This window comes from Xiphophorus maculatus, chromosome 23 (genome assembly GCF_002775205.1).
Source record: "Xiphophorus maculatus strain JP 163 A chromosome 23, X_maculatus-5.0-male, whole genome shotgun sequence".
Lineage (NCBI taxonomy): Eukaryota > Metazoa > Chordata > Actinopteri > Cyprinodontiformes > Poeciliidae > Xiphophorus > Xiphophorus maculatus.
This window is the reverse complement of record NC_036465.1, coordinates 9,528,505-9,552,942: the sequence shown is the minus strand read 5'-3', so window position 1 is coordinate 9,552,942 and position 24,438 is coordinate 9,528,505. Positions and strand designations below refer to the sequence as shown.

At 40.8% G+C, this 24,438-nt stretch overlaps 1 protein-coding gene across 7 annotated transcripts in view; it reads right to left on the bottom strand.

Annotated features, from left to right (window-relative positions):
- Positions 1-24,438, bottom strand: part of pcdh19 (protocadherin 19) — an 84,174-nt gene that overhangs the window by 27,538 nt on the left and 32,198 nt on the right. For 4 of the 7 annotated variants that reach the window (XM_023328630.1, XM_023328634.1, XM_023328632.1 and 1 more), the window contains exons 3-4: positions 10,996-11,054; positions 5,670-5,842 (exon numbers count right to left, since the gene is read on the bottom strand). In XM_023328630.1, coding sequence (XP_023184398.1) covers positions 5,670-5,842; positions 10,996-11,054 — 232 coding nt within the window. Of the gene's footprint in view, positions 1-5,669; positions 5,855-10,995; positions 11,055-24,438 lie in introns of all 7 variants that reach the window. The other 3 variants (XM_023328629.1, XM_023328633.1, XM_023328631.1) reach the window with 1 other exon arrangement.

Below are 24,438 nucleotides of genomic sequence, written 5' to 3'. Positions count from 1 at the left end.
TGTCAGCATTTTTCGTTAGTAGATCAGAGAACTGCAAACTAGAAATGTTCCCGTGCCGAATTTAGGGCAAGTTCGTGGCAGAAACATGTGAGGTGCCTTTACTCTTCCTCTAATTCAACAGGGGGAAAGGGAAGTGCTTGACTGGCACAAAGTTTGGGAGATGTGGGTTGAAGGTGTTTGCAGTCTGAAGAAAGAAGAGAGAGAAAGAGAGGGAGCGAGAGAGGAAGGAAGAGAAAAAAGGTGGAAATAGGGGGAGGAGGGGCTTAAATCAATTAGGAACAGTGAAACCCTGCGGATCTACTGATGGAAAAAGGGAATATGAAGAAATGTGCAGCCCACAAAGGGGGCTTCCATTCCTGGGCTTCAGCTTCAGGCACACACCCACAGGGAGCTAACAGATAGATGAGAGATATTCTCCAGAGGTGGAGGCCGAGGAATATGTCAGAAATAAAGGCGCCTGGTTCCCTGCTCTGGCTAATTGAGCAGTCCTGCATCCCCTTTGAGTCTAACAGCCCAGGCAGGACTGAATCTACTTGATGAGCACTTATACAGTGACCTGGAAACAATACCAAAACCCAGGCTGCAAACCCTCTAAAACCAGAAAATGGCAATGCTGCAAATGACGCGGCGCCCCTGTCTTTTCCACTCATGCTGAGGTAACTTGAGCGATTTAACAATACATGAATCTTAATCCTTGAAAACCATAGCTCATCCACATCCGAGAGGAATTACAATGTGAGCTACAACAATCAAAGAAAGTCGGAAAAAATAGATTAAGCTCCCTTTGTCACCAGCCCCCTCAGAGCCAGTTCCCCTGACACTAATGGTTCCACAGAGCCAATGCTAGCAAGTCCCCTATTTCAACAAAATCCCCCCTAACTTCACAGACATGCCTGCAAAGATAAAGAGGAATTCATTATATATAGCTCTTCTCCTCAGTTTACAGTTTCAGCGACATCGTCCTTTTATTCAACTGGCAGATTACGTGTTAAAGATACCCTTCCGTTTATAGATTTTAAGAGATTTAAAATAATTTGGTCCTCAGATACTTTCCAAATCTAATCCACAGGGTGAGGGATGTTTAAGGTCAGCTCGTTGAAAAGAGCACACACTCTTCTTTAGATTCCAGGCAGGGATTCAACAAGGAGTTATTCACTCAGATATAAGTCGAAAATCTCTCCACAAGCACTTCACTGAACGTCACCTTGGTAAGCCCGTGGAGAAATAATGGATAGAAAAAAGTCCAACCCACCAGGGACGCAACACCATTATTGGACTGTCCTCCAGTGGGGTCACCAAGTGGGGTTGATGGACACCTTTAAAAATTTGCAGATGACTCTGTCTTTGTCTAACACAGCATGTCTTCTAGGCAGACAATGCTTCCAGGGCAGGACCTGTCATGAGGAACAATAAGGCCAATCAGAAGTGCCGATTTAGAAATATTATGCCTAGAAGCTTAGACTTCCTCTTCAGCATCTGAGACATAAAATTAGTGATGCACCGATTGCAGTTTTCTGGCCAATTACCGATCTTGAAGAAGCCTATCCTGCCGATTCCGATTTTGGCCTATACCAATGTTTTTTGGCTGAAATATTGCTCAATATAGCAAGAAAGTGGCTGAACTGGCAACAGTGGGGTGACTATTGTTAACAGTAAACGTGCAGACATGACCTGGTGGGCCGGTCAATCAGTCAATTCTCTCTGAATGGAGAGCAAAAGAGGACAGAAGCTGATTTTTAAACCTTTACAGAAAAAAATCGATGGATAAGATCGGCTTCACATGTAAAAATCGGCCAATCTCCCAAAATTAAGGAAGTAGTTGTGCATGAAAAGCATGAAGAATATTTTTTTAAGGTTATTATTTTGAGACACTAACACCCAAATCAGTTGCTCTTTTTTTTTCTAAAACACAGAATCCAACCAGTGGCACAGAAGAGCAAAGAGGCTTTTAAAGTGACAAATTCAACAATTTAGTTCACTCTACTTTATCTATTTATTTATATTATTCAGCTTTCTATTTTCCTTTATGACACAAGTGTCTGAATGTTTGTCAAATAGTAGCATGATCACAAATAGGTCAAAGTTTTGGAGCGATACAGCAATTTAAAATCATGGACACCAAATTTTAAGGTGGCGTATGTATATGCTAACTGGCTAATTCCTGGTCTATAGCTACTGTTTTTAAGTTCATGCTTTTTTATTAAAATCCCTGAACACTTCTAGGCTTCTGGTTTTGTTGGGCTCACCCAAATATTATTAGTGGCCCCCTTCTGGACACCTCTTAAGACATTTCCTGGAGACGCCCTTGCTTCTTGATCAGAGAGGAGGGAAAAATCCATTGTGATCGGATTCCCACATGAAAGTTAACAGAATGAAGGGAAGGCCGGGTCTTTGTCTAAAGGTAGCGGCTTGTCTCCTGGGCAAACAAAGCCTTTGCATGGCACTGGGAATGGTAAACATTTGCATGGTGAAAAGCCCCAGAGTTTAACCCTTCCTCCTTTTCCTCTTACAACTTCCTTTTGTTCTTTACACTTATCAACACAAGAGAACAGAACAATAAAAATCAAACACAGACACACAAAAAGTAGGTGCTGCTATCCTTAGCTAGCGTGCTGCTGTATTCCTTTGGCAACTGCAGTCTCTCAACTTGTTTTCTGCTTTAGCTGGCAGGCGAGGCACAGCACACCACACAGCAGATTTACTCCCAGAAGACGTCTAAACAGCGGGGCGTTTAGCTGAGATGCCGCTTTGTTTTCTAAAAATCTCCCCCTATTCACACAACAGAAAAGTGTCCGTTTTTTTGTCAATTAAAACAGACGATCTCAAAGTAAAGCCCGCATCAGCACATAATGTGTAACCACTGTACCTCTCATCTTCCATAAACCTCAAAGGTTGTTTTTCCGCCTTCATGCTCGAGTCGGTTCGTACGCAGGGGTAAAACAAGCAGCAGGGAAACGACAGAGCCACGGCGTTCTCCTGAGGAGCTCTGGAGAAATTCTGATCATGTAAAACTCGCATAAACCGGGAGAGACGGATTCAACTGTGCATCATGTGCCCATCACTGTCAGCCTTCTCCGCCCTTTAACTGTGTAATTAGACCATTGAGATGGAAACGGGGGACAATTTCATCCACCATGTCATTACATTTCTGCATGTCATCTTTGGGCAAATCATTTAACAACTATGAACAGGCCCTCTGGTGTGACCACTGTAGCAGACTGACATCCAAAACAATGAGGAAAAAAAGATCCGAGGCAGTCATTAGCTTCCCGACAGTCTTTACAGAGTTCCTCTGTATCTCTTGTAAAGCAGTTTTAGACATTTCTTGGCTTAAATTTCCATAATTCCCAGTCAATCCATTAAGATCCAGCAAAAACAAGAGACTGAAGGAATGAACAGAGTGATAGGTGAATGCATCAGTGGGCGAATACTGGATAATGGATGGACAGACTGATAGATAGATAGATGGTGAGAAGATTGATAAAAGAGAGTTGGATGGACAGATAGTATGAGCATGTTTTTCTTTTGTAAAGTTTGATGAATCACCAAAAAAATCTCCCTAATCAGCTTTGAATTGTATAGAAAGACACACAAACAGGCGGATAGACGGATTAATGGATGGACAGACAGCTGAAAGGACGACTGGACGGATGAAATAATTGTTAAACTTATTAAAAGAGATGCTTTTGGATGAACGGATAGATGGATACAACGTTTGAACAATGGGTCCAGGAATTAAAGAATCAATTTCTCCAGCCTTATCTATGCCAGAGAAAATAAATCTAATTCCATATTTTTCCATAATTTTCCGCAGCTTGGAGGAACCTCGTTTTTACTAAAAAACAAATGCTGGGGGGAAAAGTGACTTTGCAGCGAGTGGAGATGAAAGAGGAAGAAAAGAAAAAGCCAATAAGAAGCAAACACATTGTAATTCCACACAGATACGCTGTTATCATCTATTTTACTCTGGTCAAAAGAATGGACAGCACTGTGAAATAGCCTCTTGTTCTGTTTACCGGCAGTGTTGTGCTGCATTAGACATTCAGGAGACACGCTTCCATTTTGCTGAAACAGATACAATCATTGGTGGTGTTAATGAAAAACGCACCGCCTCAGAGAGCTCTCCCCCTTGTAATATTCTTCATGTACATCATTTCTAATTGTCTCCAATAATGAGATCCCACTACCAGAAGACCTGTCAGTGTGCATTATTTGGAGGCATGAGGATTTTTTTCACAGGTTGTGAAGTAATTACAGCTGGCAACCACTAGACAGTCAATTCACTTTTCTGCGCCTTTTAAGGGCCGACGCTGCCGGGCGAACACCCGGGACAATTCGGTTCTAATGGTCACCATTCATTCTGACCCCGCACACCTGCATCTACATTTCTCAGCCAAAAAAACCCCAAAAAACATCAACAATAAAAACAAGGAGAGCTGCCGGCCAGAAAGACAGATGCACTTGTATCGCTCAATTCTCGATGAACATAAAATGAAGGTTTCATGATGTTATTGTTCCCCAGTCAAACAACATAAACAGCAAAACTGCTCCAAGTGAAGCATCTGGTTGGGTAAATACGCCAAGATGAGCCTGCAGACGTCTCTTACTGCATTACAAGCCACACCCTCAAACTTAACAGGCTACTGGTAAAAATAGATGGCTAAATAATTCAAATAAATCACATCGTGTTCATTCTTGAACATGATGCATATTTTTAAAGCAGGATTCCTTCCCGCCTATCTTTGGCTCATTAAAACCTCCTGCCTTATGTGAACTAAAGAAGCACGAGAATGAACTAGTGAGTGACTAGACAGTGTTTTCTAGGGCATTGTTGGTGTGAAATGAACCAAAGTTATTTTCATGTTAGACAGGAAAAGAAACCTTATACAAGCTGAAGAAACTGGAGCAAATGTGACATGTGGATGAGCAAAGGGATTCCTCCACAAACACTTTTCATTCAAACTAATTACGAGCTAAACTGCTAATTTTCAGATCATCTCAAATTGCTGGACCATTTTCACACGTGTTGGCGAGCCGCAGCACCTGTGTGTGCCGTTTCCTTTGAGCTCATAAATACCCCCGCAACATCCTGAAACAGCTTTATCCTGCTGTTCTCCTCTCGCTGACCCCCTCTCTCTTCCTCGGTCTGAATGAACACGACCTTGTCACCTGACCCCTGCCGATGGAGTAAATGTTTCTTTTTTAAAACAGCCGATCAGAAATGAAACATCAACATTAATTCCCTGCTAAACGTTCCCACTGAATAATGGATAAGGACACAAGCGAAGATATGTAGATTTCCACCTTCTGCTCTAATTGCTGCCATTCAAACATGTCTGAAGTCGCCCTCGCTTCAAGAGCCGACTTGGCTGCTATCAGTCAATGAAGTTGCCTAAGCTGGAATCAAAGGGTGGCCTTATCTGTCAGAGATCCCTCACATTAGCTGAGAGCAGGACATCAAAGACGAAAAAAAGGGGGATGTTATTTATGCACATCTGAAACCTGCAGTGGACATAATGGATCTTAAAAGATGTCCTGGTTGAGTAAAAACAGACTCAAGCACACGCAAACACACAAATCCATATCTATCTTGAAAGTGGAAACAACATCCTCCAAACCTCTTGACGCGCGCAGCCTGCACACATAACAACAGGCAAATATGTCCTTACCTTGGTCTGGCAGCTGGCAAACATTGGGGGGGACGGTCATGTTCAGCATGTCATTGACAGCCGTGTCAACATAGTGTCCTCTCTGGACGTCATGTTCGCTGTCGGTCTGGTCGCTCTCCTCGTGGCCGCTGTCCTTCAGGCTGTTGCCCTCCAGGTCCTTGAACGTTGATGTGCTACATGGGGGCCAGGAGGGAGAAAAGGGAAATGTTGATTAACTGTCACATCACCTTTTCTGACACAGTGTTCATTGTCGCTTGGTCCCTGATGGTTTTTGACTAGCTGCCTGTCTTTTAATCTTCTTCCCCCGCCCCTCAAACAGAATATAGAGAAACTGGCTGGCCTGTTTTTGGAAACTCCACTCTCCAATCTTTTTATAATCAGTGAACCATATTTAAACTCTCTTTGGTATGGAAGTTGTTACTGCAGGAAGATGACACAATGTTTTTGAGTTTTGGTTGTGTCAAACCTGACTTTTTCAGGTCCTTGAGGTGATTTGTCCAATCAATATCAAATTAAATGGACCCAGAGCTGATTTTAGCAGAAAACAGAAAGTTTTAACACATTCTGGGCTGGAAACACTCTTGAATTTTGAGGCTGTTGCTGAGTAAAAACTCATGAAAAAAGTTTAATATTTTCAGTATTAGTGAGGCGTTTAAGAAAGAAGTCAGAGGAGGCACAGAGAAGGAAGTAGCCTTTAAAAGGAAATTGTATTTTGTACATGGTGAACCTTGTTTACAGGTCATTCAGGTGTTGAAAAAGCAAGAAAGAATACAACTTTAAACAGATAACATGAACATTTTCTTTGAGCTTTCAACCTATTTCTACTTTAGAATATACAGGATTTAGAATTGTGGAAATTTCTAACTTAAGGTAATTGTTTCTATTCACTAGGAAACACAGAGAAAATGCTGAGGATATTGGACTAATCATTAATGGGTTGATGGTTATTTTGGTGCATCATTTTGTGCTTTTGTAGTTTTGATCTACCTGCTGAATGATACTTTGTGTCAATCAGTTTGAGACCTCAAAGAGAACATTTAATTTAAGTATTTTTTTTATAATTGACTAAGACCTACTGTCATTTTAAAATGATAAAGAATTAAGTTATTTGTAAGATTTAGGTAATTCATAGCTATTTATCTCTAAAGTTGTTACCACAAAGAGGATGAAACTAATATCTAAGTGCATGGAAGCAAGAAAGAATGAAATATTAAGGCACAGATATGAAATGGAGTTATAAAGTGACAAAGGGAAAATCTGAGCTGGAGTAATCACTGACATGGAATACTGAAGACAATTTAAAATTCATTTGTCTTTTGTAAAAAAAAAAAAAAAAAAGTGTAAAACCGTGTTTTACAATAAATCACCAATTCTTCCCCTGATAAAAAAATAAAATAAAATCGCAATTTCTTTCCTGAAAGCTAGAAATAAATATTTGGAACTTTTTAATAGATTTAAAGAAAAATATTAATCTTTTCAAATGTATCATCAGTTCAAAGTATCATAGGAACTGGAGGGTAGCATTTGCCTACAAATCTCTGATTGCTGTGTCCATAAACACGGAACATTTCCAGGGATTCAAACTTGAATAATAGTAATTTATTTTAGAATAAGTCGCCTTTAAGCACTACGCCTTTGAAAAGAAAAGTCTATGTCTGGCTTCTGTTTGCAGTTTCCACAAGATAAGAAGGAAGTGCAAATCTTTTGAGAGCTTTTATGGATTAAGCACATATTTCTGAACCTCACAAAGCAAGTATGCGGTGATTCAGACGGGGACATTGTGGATGGATGTGCCGTCTTCAAGGACATTTCAACGAACAAACAGGAGGCACTCACTCACTACAATCAAACAAATACTGCAGTAATCAGGAAATCCTGCAAGGGAGATGGATGAAGAAAGGCGCTGGAAGCATACAAACGGAGCATCTGTCTTGTTTGGGGCTCACAGTCAATAAAGATGGTGGGGTGTGGGGGCCACAATCAACAGCTGCACAGTAACAGCGTGATTTCCCCTCGTTTGATTTCCTTCCCACTGGAACAAATCCTACTTTACAAACAACACTAAACTGGAATGAACACGTTTCTTGCATGGGAGAGGAAATAAGAAGAGCTGGTTTGTAAGGAGGGGCGAATCAGCGTAAACAAAAAGGTACGGTAAAGTAAAAGGTGGAACAGGAGGAAGTGAAGGACAGTAGAAGGTAGAGCTGCATTCCTCGGCCCAAGCTGGGAGAGAGGACTGCAGCGGAGGTAATGCCGGCTCTGATGTTATCACTGTAATTGCACCTGTCCCAGACCATAGGCTCCCTGGCTCCTGAGGGGATCTCTTTGTAGTATCCTGCAGAGGCCCTCACTTGAATGCTCTTTGTTTATATTAATGCAAGGAATCTTTTTCTTTTTTTTAAAAGCGGGAGAGAGGAAGTAAGGAAGGGGAATTACCTTAATGGGTTTTCAAAAGGGCGGCACAGCCTCAAACAAAAGAAAGGCTTGATTGTTTTACCGCAGGTAAAAACCAAGAGCTGCAGCAAAAACAGTTAGAAACCCTCATGAGGTACAAGGAATTTCACTATGACCCCCTTCAAAACCGTGACGCTGAATTCCTGCAGCCCTATCAAGTATCCCGCATCAAGTGGGCTGAACAACAATGCACAAAGAAAACATTTATTCTTTGATTCTTCACACAAGGAGACCTCAAGTGTATATTATTTATGAAAGTGTTGCCTTGAACACCTCCAGAGAAAACTTTTAAATAGTGTTGAGGTGCTGCTTTAGTTTTTGTAAAAGTCTGGACTCTGAAAAACTTAGAATGTGGAAGAATTTGGTACTTTGTGGATTTAATCTAATAAATCTTTGTTTTTTTTTAACATAGTGTCTGCTAGACATGTCTCCTAAACAGGTTTCCTACACAATACAAAACACAGAAAGCTTTGTTTCCTGTATCTTATTTTCTTCTTTGTTATCCTCTCTTCTCTCCTTCCTTCCTTGAATTACCATCCTTCATTCCTTTTCTAATTTTTTCCTTCTGTCCTTCCTTGCTAAACTTCCTTTCGTTACTTGTATCCTTTTTGTTTCTATTCTCTCTGTCCTTGCTTCGACCCTCTTTTTTCCTTCCTTCTTTTCTTACTTGTTTCCCCTTTGATTCCTTCCTTCCTTTCTTCACTTACTTGCATCCTCCTTGTATCCTTTCATGTGCCCTTATTTCCTTCATTTCTCTCTTCCAAAAATCCTTATTTCTTTGTGTCCTATCTTTTCTCTTTCCTTATGATTTTCTGAATACTTACAGCCTGCTCACTGTGGAAATATCTATCAAATATTCATGGTGAATTTACTATTACTACTTTACATTTTAAAAATCAATGTTAAGGACCGAGATCCTCTGGAAAGTTGAGTCTGGAAAAGTCTGTAATCTGAACACGATGAAGAAAAGCAGGAACTGTAATCGTGTCGGGGTCGGTGCCTCTGCCTGTCTCCCTCTGTGCGACGCGGCCCGCTCGGTCGAGACCCAGCTCTCCCTCCATCTGAGAGAGACCTGAGGGCAGCACTAATCATTAATAATTACGACGCTCAAAGTACTTAAATTATCAAACAGCAGAACAAGCCTTACTTTGATTTTTTTTTTTTTTTGTCCACACGTAATTAGTGGAAGCTGCAAAGAGAACATGTTCAGAGGCGAATTATCTCCAAGGCGTAGAGAGGGCTAACGCTGGTCTGCATCTCCCCAGTCAAGATCCTCAGCAGAGCAAGATGTGAGTTTACAAGAGACTTTTTGAAACGATATGTGCCAAATCAGACATGCTTTTAGAAATAAATCTAAAGCTGTGTGTGTTAGAGGTGAAACACATTACAGTAGATTTGTAAAACACAGGAAGACTGTCCAGAAATTTCCATAGGGAGTAAAATATCGAGTTAGAGCAACAAAAAAAACAATATTATAAACCATATAATAATGATGAAATGTAGTGTGAAATATCACTTCACATCCAAAGAGTGCACATAGCATAAAAAACTTAAATAATCTCATTAAATGTAGGTTATTTCTCATTTGAACTGTTGATATTGTACACGTTAATACCATAAACAGATGATTTTCTAAGCCTTTAGAACGTGTTAACTAAGCTGAATTTTCATTTTAATTACTTGGAAATAAATAAAATGGGGTTCCTATGCCTCTGGGATTAGGCAGCTTATTGAAGGCAGACTCTGCAGGGTTCCTGCAAATTTTTCATGCTAAAATTAAACATTACTCCAGACTCAACTTTCCAGTCCTTTGTAGTCATTTTAAATAATAAATAAAACTAAAACATTCACAATAAATTTATGGCAGATATGTGTACAGTGGGCAGGGACAAGAAAGTAACACAAGAAAGAAATGGAGAAAGAACATAAATGAGGGACAAAAAGAAAGAAAGAACAAAGAATACAAGAACTGGAATAAAAACAGAAGGAAGGAAGATTCAGAAACAAGAAATAAGAAAGAACACGGCATGTTTATATTTCTGCATTTGGGAGATGCTTTTATCCAAAGCAACCTACTATTGAGGATGAAACAATGCAGTTGAAGTCAGAGCTAATAATGAGCTATTTAAAAGGAAGCCCTCTAATTTGACGATGTAGAAAAAGAGTGTACGCTCAAAGGGAAGTGTAGAAAAATTGTTATTTTATTGTTCAATACTTATCCAGACCTGGAAAACATTGAAATCAAGTACCCTGGTTTTCCAGGCTGCATAGGAACCCTGATAGTTCAGGTTTGACCTCAAATGTTTTCATTTTGCAGGTTCCTGTTGCAGTTTTTGTATTTCTGTAACATTGTGTTCAAATACTTTTTGTTTATTGAGGCATGAGAAGTCAACTTTATCTTAAATATTAAATGTTAAATTTAGAATAAAGTGCAATTTCTTGTGCTTGTAAGCTGGAAACAAATGTAGTAAAATGAGTTAATTCCTCACATGTTATTGTGGATATTTTGATTATAAAAGCAGATTTGGACTTTCCTGCAGTAAACCATAAGCAGATGTAAAATAACCCACATGTTCTACTGATAAGTAAAATCAGAGAGGTGGAATATTCTAAAACATGAAACTATCTTTCTTATAGTGAACAATCTGAACATCCCTTTTAAACATTTGTTTCCACTAAATGCTTCACAGAGTTACATTATTTATCCCAAAATCTCATACTCCCCTTTTCAATTACACCGAGTAAAAAAACAAACAAAAAAAACATGCAGGTACACATGCAAGCTGCACCAACTGGTGCTCTCATTAAGATAAAACAATTACAGATAACAATGGTAATGAGGTGCTGGTAACAATTCCTAATCAAGACATACCTTTTAATGAGGTGGGCTCTGCTGTTCACATAACTGGAATCAATGGAATAATTCTCCGTCTGCAAGAGAGTGATGAAGAGGGAGGGAAGGAGGGAGGGAAGGATGGTGGGGGCAACAGAGAGAGGTACTTTTAATAATGGAAGCAACCAAAATAATGTTAGCAGTAATTGGCTTTCAGTAGAAATGTTATTTTACACAAAGGCCCTGGTGAGCAGCCTCGGCTTTCAAAGGGCTGATTCCTATTCTCTTTCAAAGCACACACGTAGAGAGGCTGACTGAGAGCTGAGAGCAGCAGAGGAGAGTGCTGCAGCGAGCGCAGCCGCTCTTCTCCTCTTTGCCCTCCCCGCTCTCGATCCCATGCTCCCTCCCCACCCTGCCGGTCAGCCCACTGTCTTTAAAATGGAGTCATAAGGGAGGACAGACTATCATGCAGATAGGAGAAGAAACAGAAAGGTTCTCCTTTTCTCCCTCTCTCTCTCTCTCTAAACTCCCTGCTTTTCCCATGTTGGAGAAGACATTCATGTTGAAATATTAAATAAATAAATAAATAACTATAAGAGCAGTAGATGAAATTAAGAGTGTACCGGGGGAATCTTAACTCCGCGATTGCACGATGAAAAGGCTTTCAGAATATGCATTCAATAGATCTCTGACCCATATTAAAGAACACAGTTAAAATTGATCTTTTGGTAAATTTTTTCCACATTTATTCAGTTAGTAGAATCTATGACAAAAGGAATGAGAGTACTTTTGTGCAGGTAGCCCCTCCACATCTGTCAAACATCTACTGACTCTAGGTGAGACATCAGAGAGCAGTGGCAAATCAAAGACCTCTCCGAGGAATTTCCCCGTTCTGCACCAGGCCAAGATATGACTCCTCAGACAAAGTTGGACACGAAGCAGGAGTTTCTGCAGAAAGAAAACAGTCTTCACTTAAAATTCCACAGAGGAGACACTGTATCCTGATAAAGCCAGAGTCAACGCCTGATTTCCGAGGAAAGTGTAGCATACCGGCATCAAAGCCTTGCTGAAAGAAGAAAACCCTCTTTCCTAAAGTTAAGAAAGGTTAATGTAGCCGCTGGAGCACGGTTGCTGATCATCAAGTGGACCAACTATTTGACGCAGGCCTGCTGTTGAGGCAGCAATGGGCCTGTGCAGCTGTCATATGCATTGACAAAACACATTTGGACTGAAATGGAGTATGACTGTGCAAACGCTGACCTTGTTAGAAGGTAACTGGCTTCAACACTTTGACTATTTGGATTGCTACTGGGTTCCAGCCAAGATAAATGTCATTTAAGGAAAAAAATAAATGCACAAGCAGGAAGCTAAAGCTTAATAGGCAAGGTCAGATTTTGACCAATTCATGCCAAATCTAGTCATTTGTTGCCTTTTCAACAATAAGAAGACGGATTCTGCTTGGCTATTAGCATTAGCCCTGATACGAGGTGGCTAACTTAACTTAACCAATCAGCAGTCCAAAGCCATATTTTACCTTTAGTACATATACTTCCAAAATTGTTGGTAGAAGTAGCACAACTGTGCACAAAGATCTCACTTTTTGTTATTTGTTTAGGTGAAAGCTAGGATTAGCACTGAAGCTAGTTGTTCCCAAAAGTTAGAAGCAAATACGGTAATTTTAAAACATCCCAACGCTTCAAAAATAAGACAAAGCTCAAATATTTTTTATAATCTTTGATTTTTACCCTGTGATAACAATCAGACAGATAATGACTATAGAAAACTATTTGGTGTCACTAAAAATCCCCATATCAGCCACCATGCTGAAGGTTGTTTGGAAGTGTGTCATAAATTGCTGGTGCTTCACAAATTTCATAAGCCAGTGCCACACTAGAATGTCTAAACTCATCTTGGTACAAACTAATTGAGGAAGTTGGAACCGTTCCGCCTTGAGAACTGTCTAGATGGCTTAAATTCAACAAGGTCAGCAAGAGATTTTGGTCTACGTCAACAAGATAGCAACTCAAAGTTTCTGCAGATTTGCCAAGGAGTCAAAAGTCCTGATCCAGTTCATCCCAGAGGTGATTTAATGGCTTGAGATCTGGTGACATCTGAGCTACTGGAAAACTGAAAAATCACCCCCATGTTCAAGAAATTAGTTTGAGATGATTTGAACTTTGTGACATGGTGCATTTCTCTGCAGGAAGTCTCCATCGTGGGATATTTAACTGGTCATAACGAGATGAAGATGTCAGTAACAACACTGATATTTAAGCAATGCTACGTTGCTACTAGCAGGGAAAAAGTAGGAAACTACGCCAACACTTATTACAGCATGACATAGGTCAGGACAGATCCATGCTTCCATGTTGTTCACATCAGAGTCTGACCCTAACACCTAAAAAACCAGGAAAAGTTTTTTGATCTATAATCATCCAATTTTGGTGAAGTAAAATCAACTGTAGCTTCAGTTTCCTGACTTTAACAGACAGGGGGGAACCTGGTGTGGCTTCAACCCTTCATATCATTCAGTCTGTCCATTTTCCTCTAACAAAGCATTTTATCCACACAATTGCCGCTTTGTGGATTTTTTTTTTCTTTTTCAAACATTTCTCTCTAAACCCAAGAGATGGTTTTGTGTGAAAATCCCTTTAGATCAGCGGTTTCCGAAATACTCAGACCAGTCCGTATGGCATCAACAACCATGCCATATTTAAAGCCAGCTAAATCTCCTTTATTTCCCATTCTGATGCTTGTTTGGAACATCAGCAAGCCGCCTTCACCGCATCTAAGCCTAAATGTGAGTTGCTGCCATGTGATTGGCTGATTTGGACTGGGGCCATTTTGGAAAACTTGAGCTTCTGAGGTGTGTCCATCTTTCAAAGTCCACCAAACTTTGATAAATCACTAGACAAGCTAACACAGGCTCAGGATGTTTACTTAATAATAATGCATCATATTGTAATTCCTTCTCCTTTTACCATTTACCCCTAATTAAACTTTAAGTCATTACTGTAGTGGATAAATCATGAGAAGGAATGTAATTAACATTTCAGTAGTATCAAATAATCTAGGGCACACAGTGTTTGTTCATTTGTATTACCCCTGACTCCTCCTGGTCCCATTCGGCTTGACTCCATTAAATATCAAAGTTAACAGTAGTGGCAGAATAATGCAAGTCAAATTCTTCTTTTAATTAATTCATAAACAGGGGTATATTTTTCAAATGCACCTGTATGGGTATGTTTATTAAACATGTATCCCATGGCAGAGGCATGAATGGGTATCACAATGTACGAGGACTCAAGTTTGTATAATACAGAAATTATGCACTGTGTAGTTTATGCATAATGTTTTGTGTTGCACTTGCGCGACGCTTTGATCCCAGCACACAAAAATTAAACTGCCTCATCTGCCACAGAGGCTGCACATCCACTGAGAGACTAATGAAAATGCAAGGCATGAGTAACAAGAGGAAAACTTCATTTAAAAGACCAGATAGAAAATATCTTGTGAATGTCACTCAGGCAGCAGGCTGTAATTGGTTTGGTTGGCATGTTTTGGGTGAGAACGTCCCGCAGAGGACGGCGGCAACCCCCCCACTCAACACCCACACACCCACCCAACCACCCAAACTCACAACCCGTCCCTGTCCTGAAATGGGACTCTGCTTTCCACAACACGACTGAAGGGTTCCAGCAGGTTCTTCACATCCAAATCCTGAACCGTTCCTGACTCAAATCAACAGAGTCCTCAGGGTATTGAGAGGGAAAGAAAGAAAAAAGAGAGGAAGGAAATAGAGAAAGACTGAAGCAAGGGAGTGAAGAGAGTTTAAAATGGAAGGCTAAAGGAAACAGGAACAAAAGAAAGAAAAGAAGGAATAACAATAAAGAAGGGAAGGAGAAAGAAATGGAAGTAGAAAAAATTAAAAAACAGTAAACACATGAGAAAATAAAGAAAGAAAAGGAAACAAAACAGCCATGAGGGAAAAGAGAATAAGAACAAAGAGAGAAACAGAGACAACGAGAGAAACAATGAATGAAACACCAAAAAGATAAAAGGATGGAAAGATGAAAGGAATAGCAAGAATGAAAGAATTGCAAAAAGGATAGAAATAAGAAAAGGAAGAACAGCAAAAGAGAAGGAAGGAGAGAAAGGCAGGAAAGTTGTAAAATAGAAAAACAGGAAATAGATAAAGAACAAAAAGAAAAGAAGAAGAAAACAAGACCAGGTTGGAAGAGTATGAATAAAAAATGACCAAATAGAAAGATAATAAGGAAGAATGGGTGAAGGACAAGAAAGGGGAACTGCAGAAGAATGGATGTAATGAAACTAAAGACCGATAGAAAAATAAAAAGGACCAAAATGAAAGATGGAAAGAAAGTAGGAAGCAAAGAATAAAAGAAAAGAGGAAAGATGAAGGACAAAATGATGAAGATGTAAAACAAGGAAGAAAAACAGAAAGAGACGAAGGAAAGAGGGCACAACAAAAGAGACAGAAGAGAGTAATGGAAAAAAAGAGGAAAGAAAGAAGAGGGAAAGAAAAAGCATAGAAAGACTAATGTATGTAATAGAAGAAGGGAATGAAGAATGGAAAAATATTTTTCTATTTTCTTTGTCATACTTATCCAGACCTGGAAAACGCATAAAGTCAATACTAATCCAGCCTGGCGTCTGAACCCTGACAATCGGTGCATTCAGGAAGCTCCATTACTTCCACTTCAGCTATTCCTCCAAACTGCAGTTCCCCATTAATCAAAGAATGTGGCCTATTTTCCTCTGTTTATTAAATTGTCATAGGGAAATAAACAATAAATCATCATGGGGGGGGCATAACCTTGGGCACCGATGAGTCAGTCAAGAGGGCCTATTCTGAGGGAGAATCAGACGCATTAGTCAGGGCTTCCTGTAAAGAAATGCAATGTCCTCCCCCACATTTCTGTCCGACCTCAAACTGGAGGACATGTCAATATATCTTGCAGGGAGGTCAAGTTTCACGCAAGACGATCGCGGACTGCTTAACTACAGCGCGGATGCCACAAATGGCCGCTTAATCAGGTTGGACAATGTGTTGTTGTGATCTGAGCGGCCCCAGTTCAGCGGCCAGAGTCACTCTATCCCTCTAATTATTGTTCCGTTTCATCCAAACGACTGGAGGCAGGGATGTAGTCCCCGGTGTCACCCAGTGACTGATGGGGAGTGTCAGGGCGAGTGGAAGGAAGAAGTGGAAAGAGATTGGAGGGGAGGAGGGCGAATGGGTCCAACCTGCCCAACAGGAGCGTCGGCATAACCCAGCAGCTTTCCACTTTTCAGCCGTCTCTTCTTTCCCTCCATCAGAACCAGAGGGAGCGATGGACTCGCTTCCCTGCGACTGAGAGGAAAAGCAATCTCCTCGCCTAGTTCCTGCCATAAGATTTGATTTGCCTTCCTCTCAGCGTGACAATTGCTTCGGCAGTCTGGATGCAAGTGTATTCATTGTATGGGGGCTCGGGCGGGAGCATCAGAGTGAAGACGGAGAGCGGCAGCAGGGGTGACGACACCAGTTGTTACACCAGTAAACACCCGACAAGTTCAGCAGATGTCACACCGATAGGGGAGGAGAGGGAGGGGAAAAAAATGTGACACAGCTGGTTGACTCTCTGTACCATCAAAGCTGATTGAAAGCCAGATTCAAACCAGCTATGAAACACTTTTTCTTCTCCATTTTAAAAATGGAAACAAAACACCAAACAGATTGACATTTATCTATTTACAAAGTTCTGACCCCGCCACAACCGCAAAGCGAACAATAAATCTTTTAAAGTTAACATTTGAGACAAATTGCATTTAATAGATCAAGGGCGGAGGGAATAGAGGGGTAGCAACACTGAGCACATATGGAAGAAAAACTGATTCCCTCATGTCTGTCTGCCATGGATGCAACTCTTTAATGTCATCAATTTAGCTGACAAAGAACATCCAGCCATGCTGTTTGTGGAAAAACTAATGTTCTCGCTGCCACGCTAAAACGCAGGCTTTAAACACACAGAACAACAGACGAGACTGAATCTATTAAGACTGTCGGATGACATTTGTCTGCTACGTTTTGTGTTTAAGCAGCACTAGGTTGTGTCTCAGCCTCCTCTCTGCCCAGGAAGGAAATATTGCATGTAATGCCCGATGAGTCAGTCCCTTGAGTTTTGGATATCCTAGTGCAAAATTTATTTATTAATTTTTTTAAAGTAGGCGCATGAGAAAACAGTCACAATAATCAGATAAAAATACAACATTTTGTGAAAAATACAAAATTTCATACAAATTGACTTTTTGCTTAACTTTATGTATCAAAATAGGAAGAAAAATAGATAACAACTGCTGCTCTAATCCGTAAAGTTTTTGGTTTTATTTTCTTTAATCAAAACCAAAACTTGTATTTTATTTCTTATATCTGGAATATAATATTCAACAATCAGTCCTTTGGCACACATTGCTGTAATTAGGATTATTTGTGATATTTCCTGCTTTGCTAAAGCTGCTTTAACTCAAGGTTATAAAGCTGTGAGAATCTCCTAGCAGCTCATGCCTTGTGCAAGAAGGGAATATTTCATACAAGAAATATCTCTTTTCATGTAGTTCTGCAGCGCAGATCGAGGCTACATTGTGAGCGCTTGGACTTGCAGGCAACTTTTTGATTCCCTACACAGTGTCTGTGAAAAGAAATGCTTCACTTTGAGCCTCCTGCACATCAGCGTTCCTGCACACACACACGCTCTCTGTTTCCTATTTGGAACAAAAGCACCACTCCAACATTCCCTGACTCACAAGTCTGTGCTGGCGCCTGACGTCCCCGCCTCTGGGTCTGCACCCAGCCGTGCCTCTAAGCAGCTCCAATTCAGGCGGCGTGACACCCACGGACAAGACGCAGATGATGAATGCACCTGTTCGCGGCGGACCTGCGCTTTGCTCACCTTCCGAGAGAGGAGGAATGCTCCTTGGCTATCGCAGACCTTTTGCTCCCTCCCCTTCGGTGACCAACATCAACACCTTCAACTTGATTATAAGATTTCTCATAGACCTCTGCCATCTGCTAGATTATAGATTTCCCTCTTCCTTTAGAGAGGGCAGAGCCCCAGAGGGAGGATCAGTGGTAAAAAGGGTGAAAGAGTGCCTGAGGCGCAGCTATGGCTGTGGATGGGATTACATTTTCTATTTCTGCCTTCTCAAAGAGGCCCAGCATGATGAATACAGAGAGTTGTTACCATTTAATATCAACTGCCTTCCCTGCAAACTCAAATTATACACAATCAATTGTGACAGAAGGGTACACGTGTGACGAATAACCTGCCACATTCTCTGCATCATTTCACTTCATCACACATAAGTTCACCCCAAACCCAGTCGCTCATTGGGAAATCAATCACGCCACAGAAGTGAATGATTCTGTGGAGGGGTTTTAAAAACATTTTGTCGCTTTGCCGTTGCTTGTGCTGAACTCTTTACGAGTTGATGACAAAAAAACAGCCGAGAGCGCTTGTGAGGTCACATATGGCCCTGACCACCAGTGTTCAGCATTGTGTGGTCACGCTAAATAACAGGCTTTTAGCAAAACAATGAAGCTTGAAACACAACGGCACTTCCTGCTTGCGTTTCCTCCTCGTTTTTCACGCCTTCGCCCGTGTAAACGGAGGAAATATTTTCCCATTCAGACCAAAAACAATCAGCCGCTGTTCCATGATGCTGTTGTTTTTGCGCCACCTGTGCATCAACCACCCACATTCAAATCTGCATATCACTCGACTGCCTTTCAACCACGGAGCACAGACAAAAAGTGCAGACCAGTTTCCACGTCTCTCAGGACCACAGGCTCCACAGAAGTCCAGTTAGTAGGAGATGTGATTAATTATACATACATTGATAGAAACAGCATTCATTATTCATGAGCTTCTCAACGTCAAAGCTATTTCCCTCCCTCTCAGAATGATGAAAAGATTTTAAATAATAGCACCCGTTTGCAGACGTCTGCATTCCAGCGGAGACGACTGACGCTGAAAAGGCTTAAAGTTGGAGCTGCTGTCTTAGCGGGGAATCACCACTTGGGCCCCAACGTGTTTCAAACTGTTGGTAGCGTTCAGGGTGCGAATTATACATTCCCAGGCAGGGTGGGCCGATTTTCAGTTGGCAAACCCTGAAACCAATTGTGTCTCAGTAAACGTTCTTTTTGGGTTTTTTTAAAGATTTAAAGAAATCAAATCCAAAGGTTTTCTAGCCAGAAATCACTTTAAAAAACTAAATGCCAGAAAAATAGACCATGAACAAACAAATCGGACCTGCACACTAACACATCGACTGATGTTTCTACCTAACATTTATTGCAGCTCTGTTGTTTTCCTAGAAATAAAGAAATGATCCAATTAGTTAATCGATCTACTGCATTTCTGGGAATACATAAATGAGCAGAAAAACATTTTTTGCTCAATTAGTAACACCTAAAAATAACTGTCTATTGTTTGGTAGGTGCAATGCCTTCTTTTGTAATGCAGCACACACAATGTGATCAGCAGAGAAATCACGCAGTTACAGCTTTTTATTTAGTTTTTCTTCACATGCAATAAACACCACACACCAACTGAAACCAAAGATGTCACTTAATAATTATCTGACTACTTTGGGGAATTCATAGAGAATTGAAATTTAAAGGTGGTCAGTTTATCCCTAATTTATTATGGCGATAGTAATGCACCCAGTTCTGATGCAGCAGAACTCTGTGAATTTCACACCCTTGATCCCAATGCAAATGCACTGAAGGACATCACTGATGATCTACAAGGTCTTCTTTATTTCCTCACATCAACCAACATAAAACGTGGTTTTCAACATGCCACAATGCGTGGCAAAATGCATGGATATAAAAAAATATACTTAAAAACGAATACAATAAAGAAACTCTTAAGGTCAGAGTGATTAAATCCTAACATTTTCTTCAATGACTTACTTCGGATCAGCAGACTGTGGTATATCGGTGGAGACGTTTGTTTGGAAGAGGTGGAAATTTAAGAAATATCAGGTTCAGAGATAATTTAAGGCGTCTGAAATTGTACTATTAAAATATTCTAATTTATTTATGCAGCCAAACAGGTTATGAATGTTTTATACCCAAATCTGGTCTTTTTACCTTTGTTGTTGGGTTCCAAGGTTCCATTTGAAGGATAAAACCCCACTTCCTCCTTGTAATTCACATAATACTGGTGTTTTGTTTTGCCTTTTTGTGTCGACACAAGGCTGGTGCTTTTAAGCCGTTTAGATGGAGTTACAGTGTCCATTAGAGTGAATAGGGGTGTACTGCTTCAATCTGGGGGGATAGAGTTTCACTTAACACCTGTTCAGTGGTTAGGGCTGCATTCGCTCTCAGATCCAGAAAACGTCTGCTCCATCGAAACCATTATAATTCACGGTTCAGCAGAGAGAAAAGCAGGGAGGGAGGAAAGCGACTATCTGCGCTGTTTCCTAAAAGAAATCGGCTTACTTTTCTAAAAGCCTGGGGAGCCCAATCAAATTCAAATAGCAGGGAACTTCCCTTCCAGGCAAGTCTTGAGGGATTTTCTTTAATTTGGATGTCAGACTCAAAAGTTTGCACACTCCTCTCATCCTAAAATCCGTTAATGTGCATATATAGCGCCACATGAGAGCTAGGTGGTAATTTTTTTGAACAGACTTCGGAAACACTAAGGAGCCAGTCTAATCCAGGTAGATTTTGTGGTTTCCGTTCCCCCCTAGGAATAGGCATTACAAACATATTCTTAGCAGTCATTTAATTTCTTTCTTTCCTCAAAGAATCACTGGATAGCAATTTCTCCTTTGAGTTGTGGCCTACATCAGCCACAGTGTTGAAGGGGATGTTAAATTAGAGCAGAAAATATTCCCAAAGGTTCCTCCCGCCTCCCCTGGGCCGAGCCTTAAAAATAAACACTCAGAAACACTCCAGATTATGTAAACACATTTCTCTTAAACGCTTACGCGAGAGCAGCGACTGAATAAACAGCACTTCTTTCACTCACTTTGGAAATCAGTAAGCAAAGAGCACATTTTTAATAAACTCGGCGAGGACGACAGAAATTAGAAACCCGAATCGACTCGTCTTCTGCGGCGTGGAGAAAGGAGTGCAGGAATTTCTCTCGGCAGCTTAAAGGTGGCTGCCACTCACATCGGCCCAGCTGTAGTCTCCCTGTCTCCCCTGCCCTCCCTCCCTGTCTTTTCTTTCTCTTGCTCACTGTGACAAGGCATCTTTCCAGACATTTTAGTTTGATGGAGATTTGCAGCAGCTCATTACAGACTGGGAGGCTCTGTGAGCGGATGCAGTCACTCGGAGATGGATTGAGTGGGTCTGTTTATTGACATGCCTTAATCTGACACTGGGTAAAGGGAATGAGTCACCGCCTCCAGACACACTGCCACATCACAGCCACTCCAGCAAACAGGGAGGCAGCACCTAGGATACGAGTGGAACTTCATCAGCGCTCATTAATCTAGCAACCCCAGGCCACTCGCTCAAACAAACCGTGTTTACACTGCATGTTGGCTGGATGGGGGGGTGATGGAGCTTTTCAAAGGGCATGTGTGCAGGTGCTCGGATCTCTCACACACATAAATGCACAAACTGTGACCACACACAGGCACACAAACATACAAACTTCGACTCAGGCTCATAAAAAGGGATTCCTTCCATTCTTGCCCCTAAGCACAATGCATATGGAAACAGCTGCTATCAATTGAAAGTTTTGTCACGTTACGACAACAAGCTGCAATGTATTTCACTGGGATTTATGTGATAAGCCAACACAAAATAGCATACATAAAACATGGTTTAAACATTTGCTTATGTATTCACCAAACTCAATTTAAACCCAGTGTAAACAATTGGTTAATTACAAAACAGATGTATGTGATGTAGTCTCGATATACAACATGGAAGAACATTGGACATTTGAGCCTACATGCAAAAAAAAAAAAAAAAAGAGTAGTTTACTATCATTGTACCCCGTCGCCCTGAAAATCTCTGTTGAAACATGGCGGTGGAAGCATGATGCTATGGTGATGCTTTTCTCCAGCCGGGAAAGTTAAGCTGGTCAGAGTTGATGGGAAGATTGGAGTTAAATAAAGGACAACAATGAAATAAATCCTGTCAGACTGCAACAGACTTTCATCAAAACAACCCAAAACTTACAGCCAGAGCGACAATAAAATTGTTTAGATAATTGGTGTCTAACGTAGGTCCTCTGGGGTCAAGTCCAGAATGTTTTACATGTTTTCCTGAATAAAATCAAGGGTTCGTTGGTAGTTCTCCGTGGAACTTGACAAATAATCAGAACGCAATTCCACTGTTTGAATTAACTAAAGCATGTATATGCATTAAAATGGCCCAGTCAAAGTTCAAAGTCCCTAAATCCAACTTGAACTTAAAAACTGACAGATGCTCTTTATCTAATCTGACCAAGCCTGAGTTAATTTGCAACAAAAACATCAATGTAAAGCTGCTAGTAAAACCCCATGTTAGTCAATCAAATAAAAAAACCATGTCAGCACCTAAAGAGTGTGAATACTTTTATAAGGCATTTTGTCCTCCGCCCATTCTTCTTCTGCCTCCCCTATCCTTTCTATCCTGTTTGTTGGTGCTTCATGTTTGAGCACATCTGGTTGTGATATTTAGGATGGTCCTTTTAGGCTGCTGTCAGTGTGGGGATTGACAGCGGAGCATTAGCTGCGTGCAGATCTCTGCCGCATCTGTAAATCCGGCTTATTAGCAGGACCGCGACAGACTGCATTAAGGGCACAGTTAGAACAAAACGACAGCTGACGCTTTTCGATTCAGCAGCATCTTGTTTCTGGTGAGAGATCTAAACGTATCACATATAGTATACTGGAAAAAAAAGAAAAACCTTAAAACAAATACTCTGACATCATACCCTTACATAGACAAAAATAAAACTATTTTTGAAGAAATGCATTTGTGCACAGCCAGAGAATATGAAAGGGAAGAAGTTCTGTGATTCGAATTTACAGTGAAACACTCATTCACATTCACAAACACGCATAAAGTCGCAGCAGGGCCATGAGTCTGAGGGGGAGCCGGCTGCTGCCTCCATCAGGGACCGGGAGTCTGGCAGCTTGAGAGCTCGGCCAGCGGATAGGGGTCCAGATGCACGCGTTCATGAGAGAGGGTGGGGGGGATTCAGCAGCTGAAACACACAGGGATTATGCGCAGACTTCATTTAATTTAATTTGTATCAGGGTTGTCTTTGGGGGCAAACACCGTTTTTCACTGCGGGGGGAAATGCACGGGGTCACGGAAAACAGCAACAGACGGCGGATCTCTAACTCGCACCCCTGCAGTGGATCCACAGGGGAAAGCGGCGCACCGCGCGCTCAAATCCTGGCCACGTTGCTTCTCATTTTCACACAAACAAACACGCGAGCCGATATCCTGCTTCTGTCTAATTACGACCATATTATAGAGTCAAATCCATCCAATTGACATGCATTTTAGATCCTGCATCCACCTATCCATGGCTTGATTTCTTGAAATGAAAACCCGGAATGCTTTTGTTCTGCCTCCGTAAACAACATGTAGTAATTTCTGGTGCTTATCAAAGCCTTTGTGTACTAGTCTGTGTGTGTGCTGCAAACACTCAGACTAAGCTGTTATCTACCAAGAACATATCTTAGGGGTGGATGTTTATCTGTGCAGATGCAGATTGCTGGTGTTCCCTTTGTCTCAGAGCTGTGCTACATATTATTTGTCTTCTGCTTTTTCATCATTTAAGTCTGATGCAGTTTGATGTCTTACAATGGAGAAATTATTTTAGTTACCCCAAGGCATCAAATGTGCTTCTACTTGTAATCTGGTAAAGGCGCAGGGGGGGAAAAAAAGAAAGAAATACCAACAATTGATTATTTAACCTTCCTTTTGTTGCTTTAAAGAACATAATTTAAGCTGTTAGTGAGTAAGAAACCAACACATCCTCTATGTGTTCCTTTTTCTCTGCTTTCTTCAAGTGCCAGCTGGTAAAATGTAAGACTTTTAAGATTATTTCAGAGTCTTTGTTACATATATTGAGTAACTTATATTTTAATTAGTAACTTTAACAAACTAGATGTAACTTTGGCAACACGCAAAGTGTCCAAAACCTTTGAGCTTTTCCATATTTTCAGCCCCTTATTTGAATGTAATTTATGGGGATTTCATGTGAAAACCAACACAAACATTGAATAATTGTAAAGCGGAAGGAAAAATATAAATTTGTTGCATTTCAGTCTCGCCTGTGACAACAGCTGGAAGTATTTTACGGTTTGTTTAGACACTGACATTTCTCCCCCCTTTCGTCTGCAGAACAGTTCAAGCTCAGTCAGATTATGCAGAGAGCTTCTGTAGGCATCAACTTTCAAGTTCTCTATAGGAATTTGGTGTGGCTTTGACTAGGCCATTCTAACACATGAATATGTATTAAT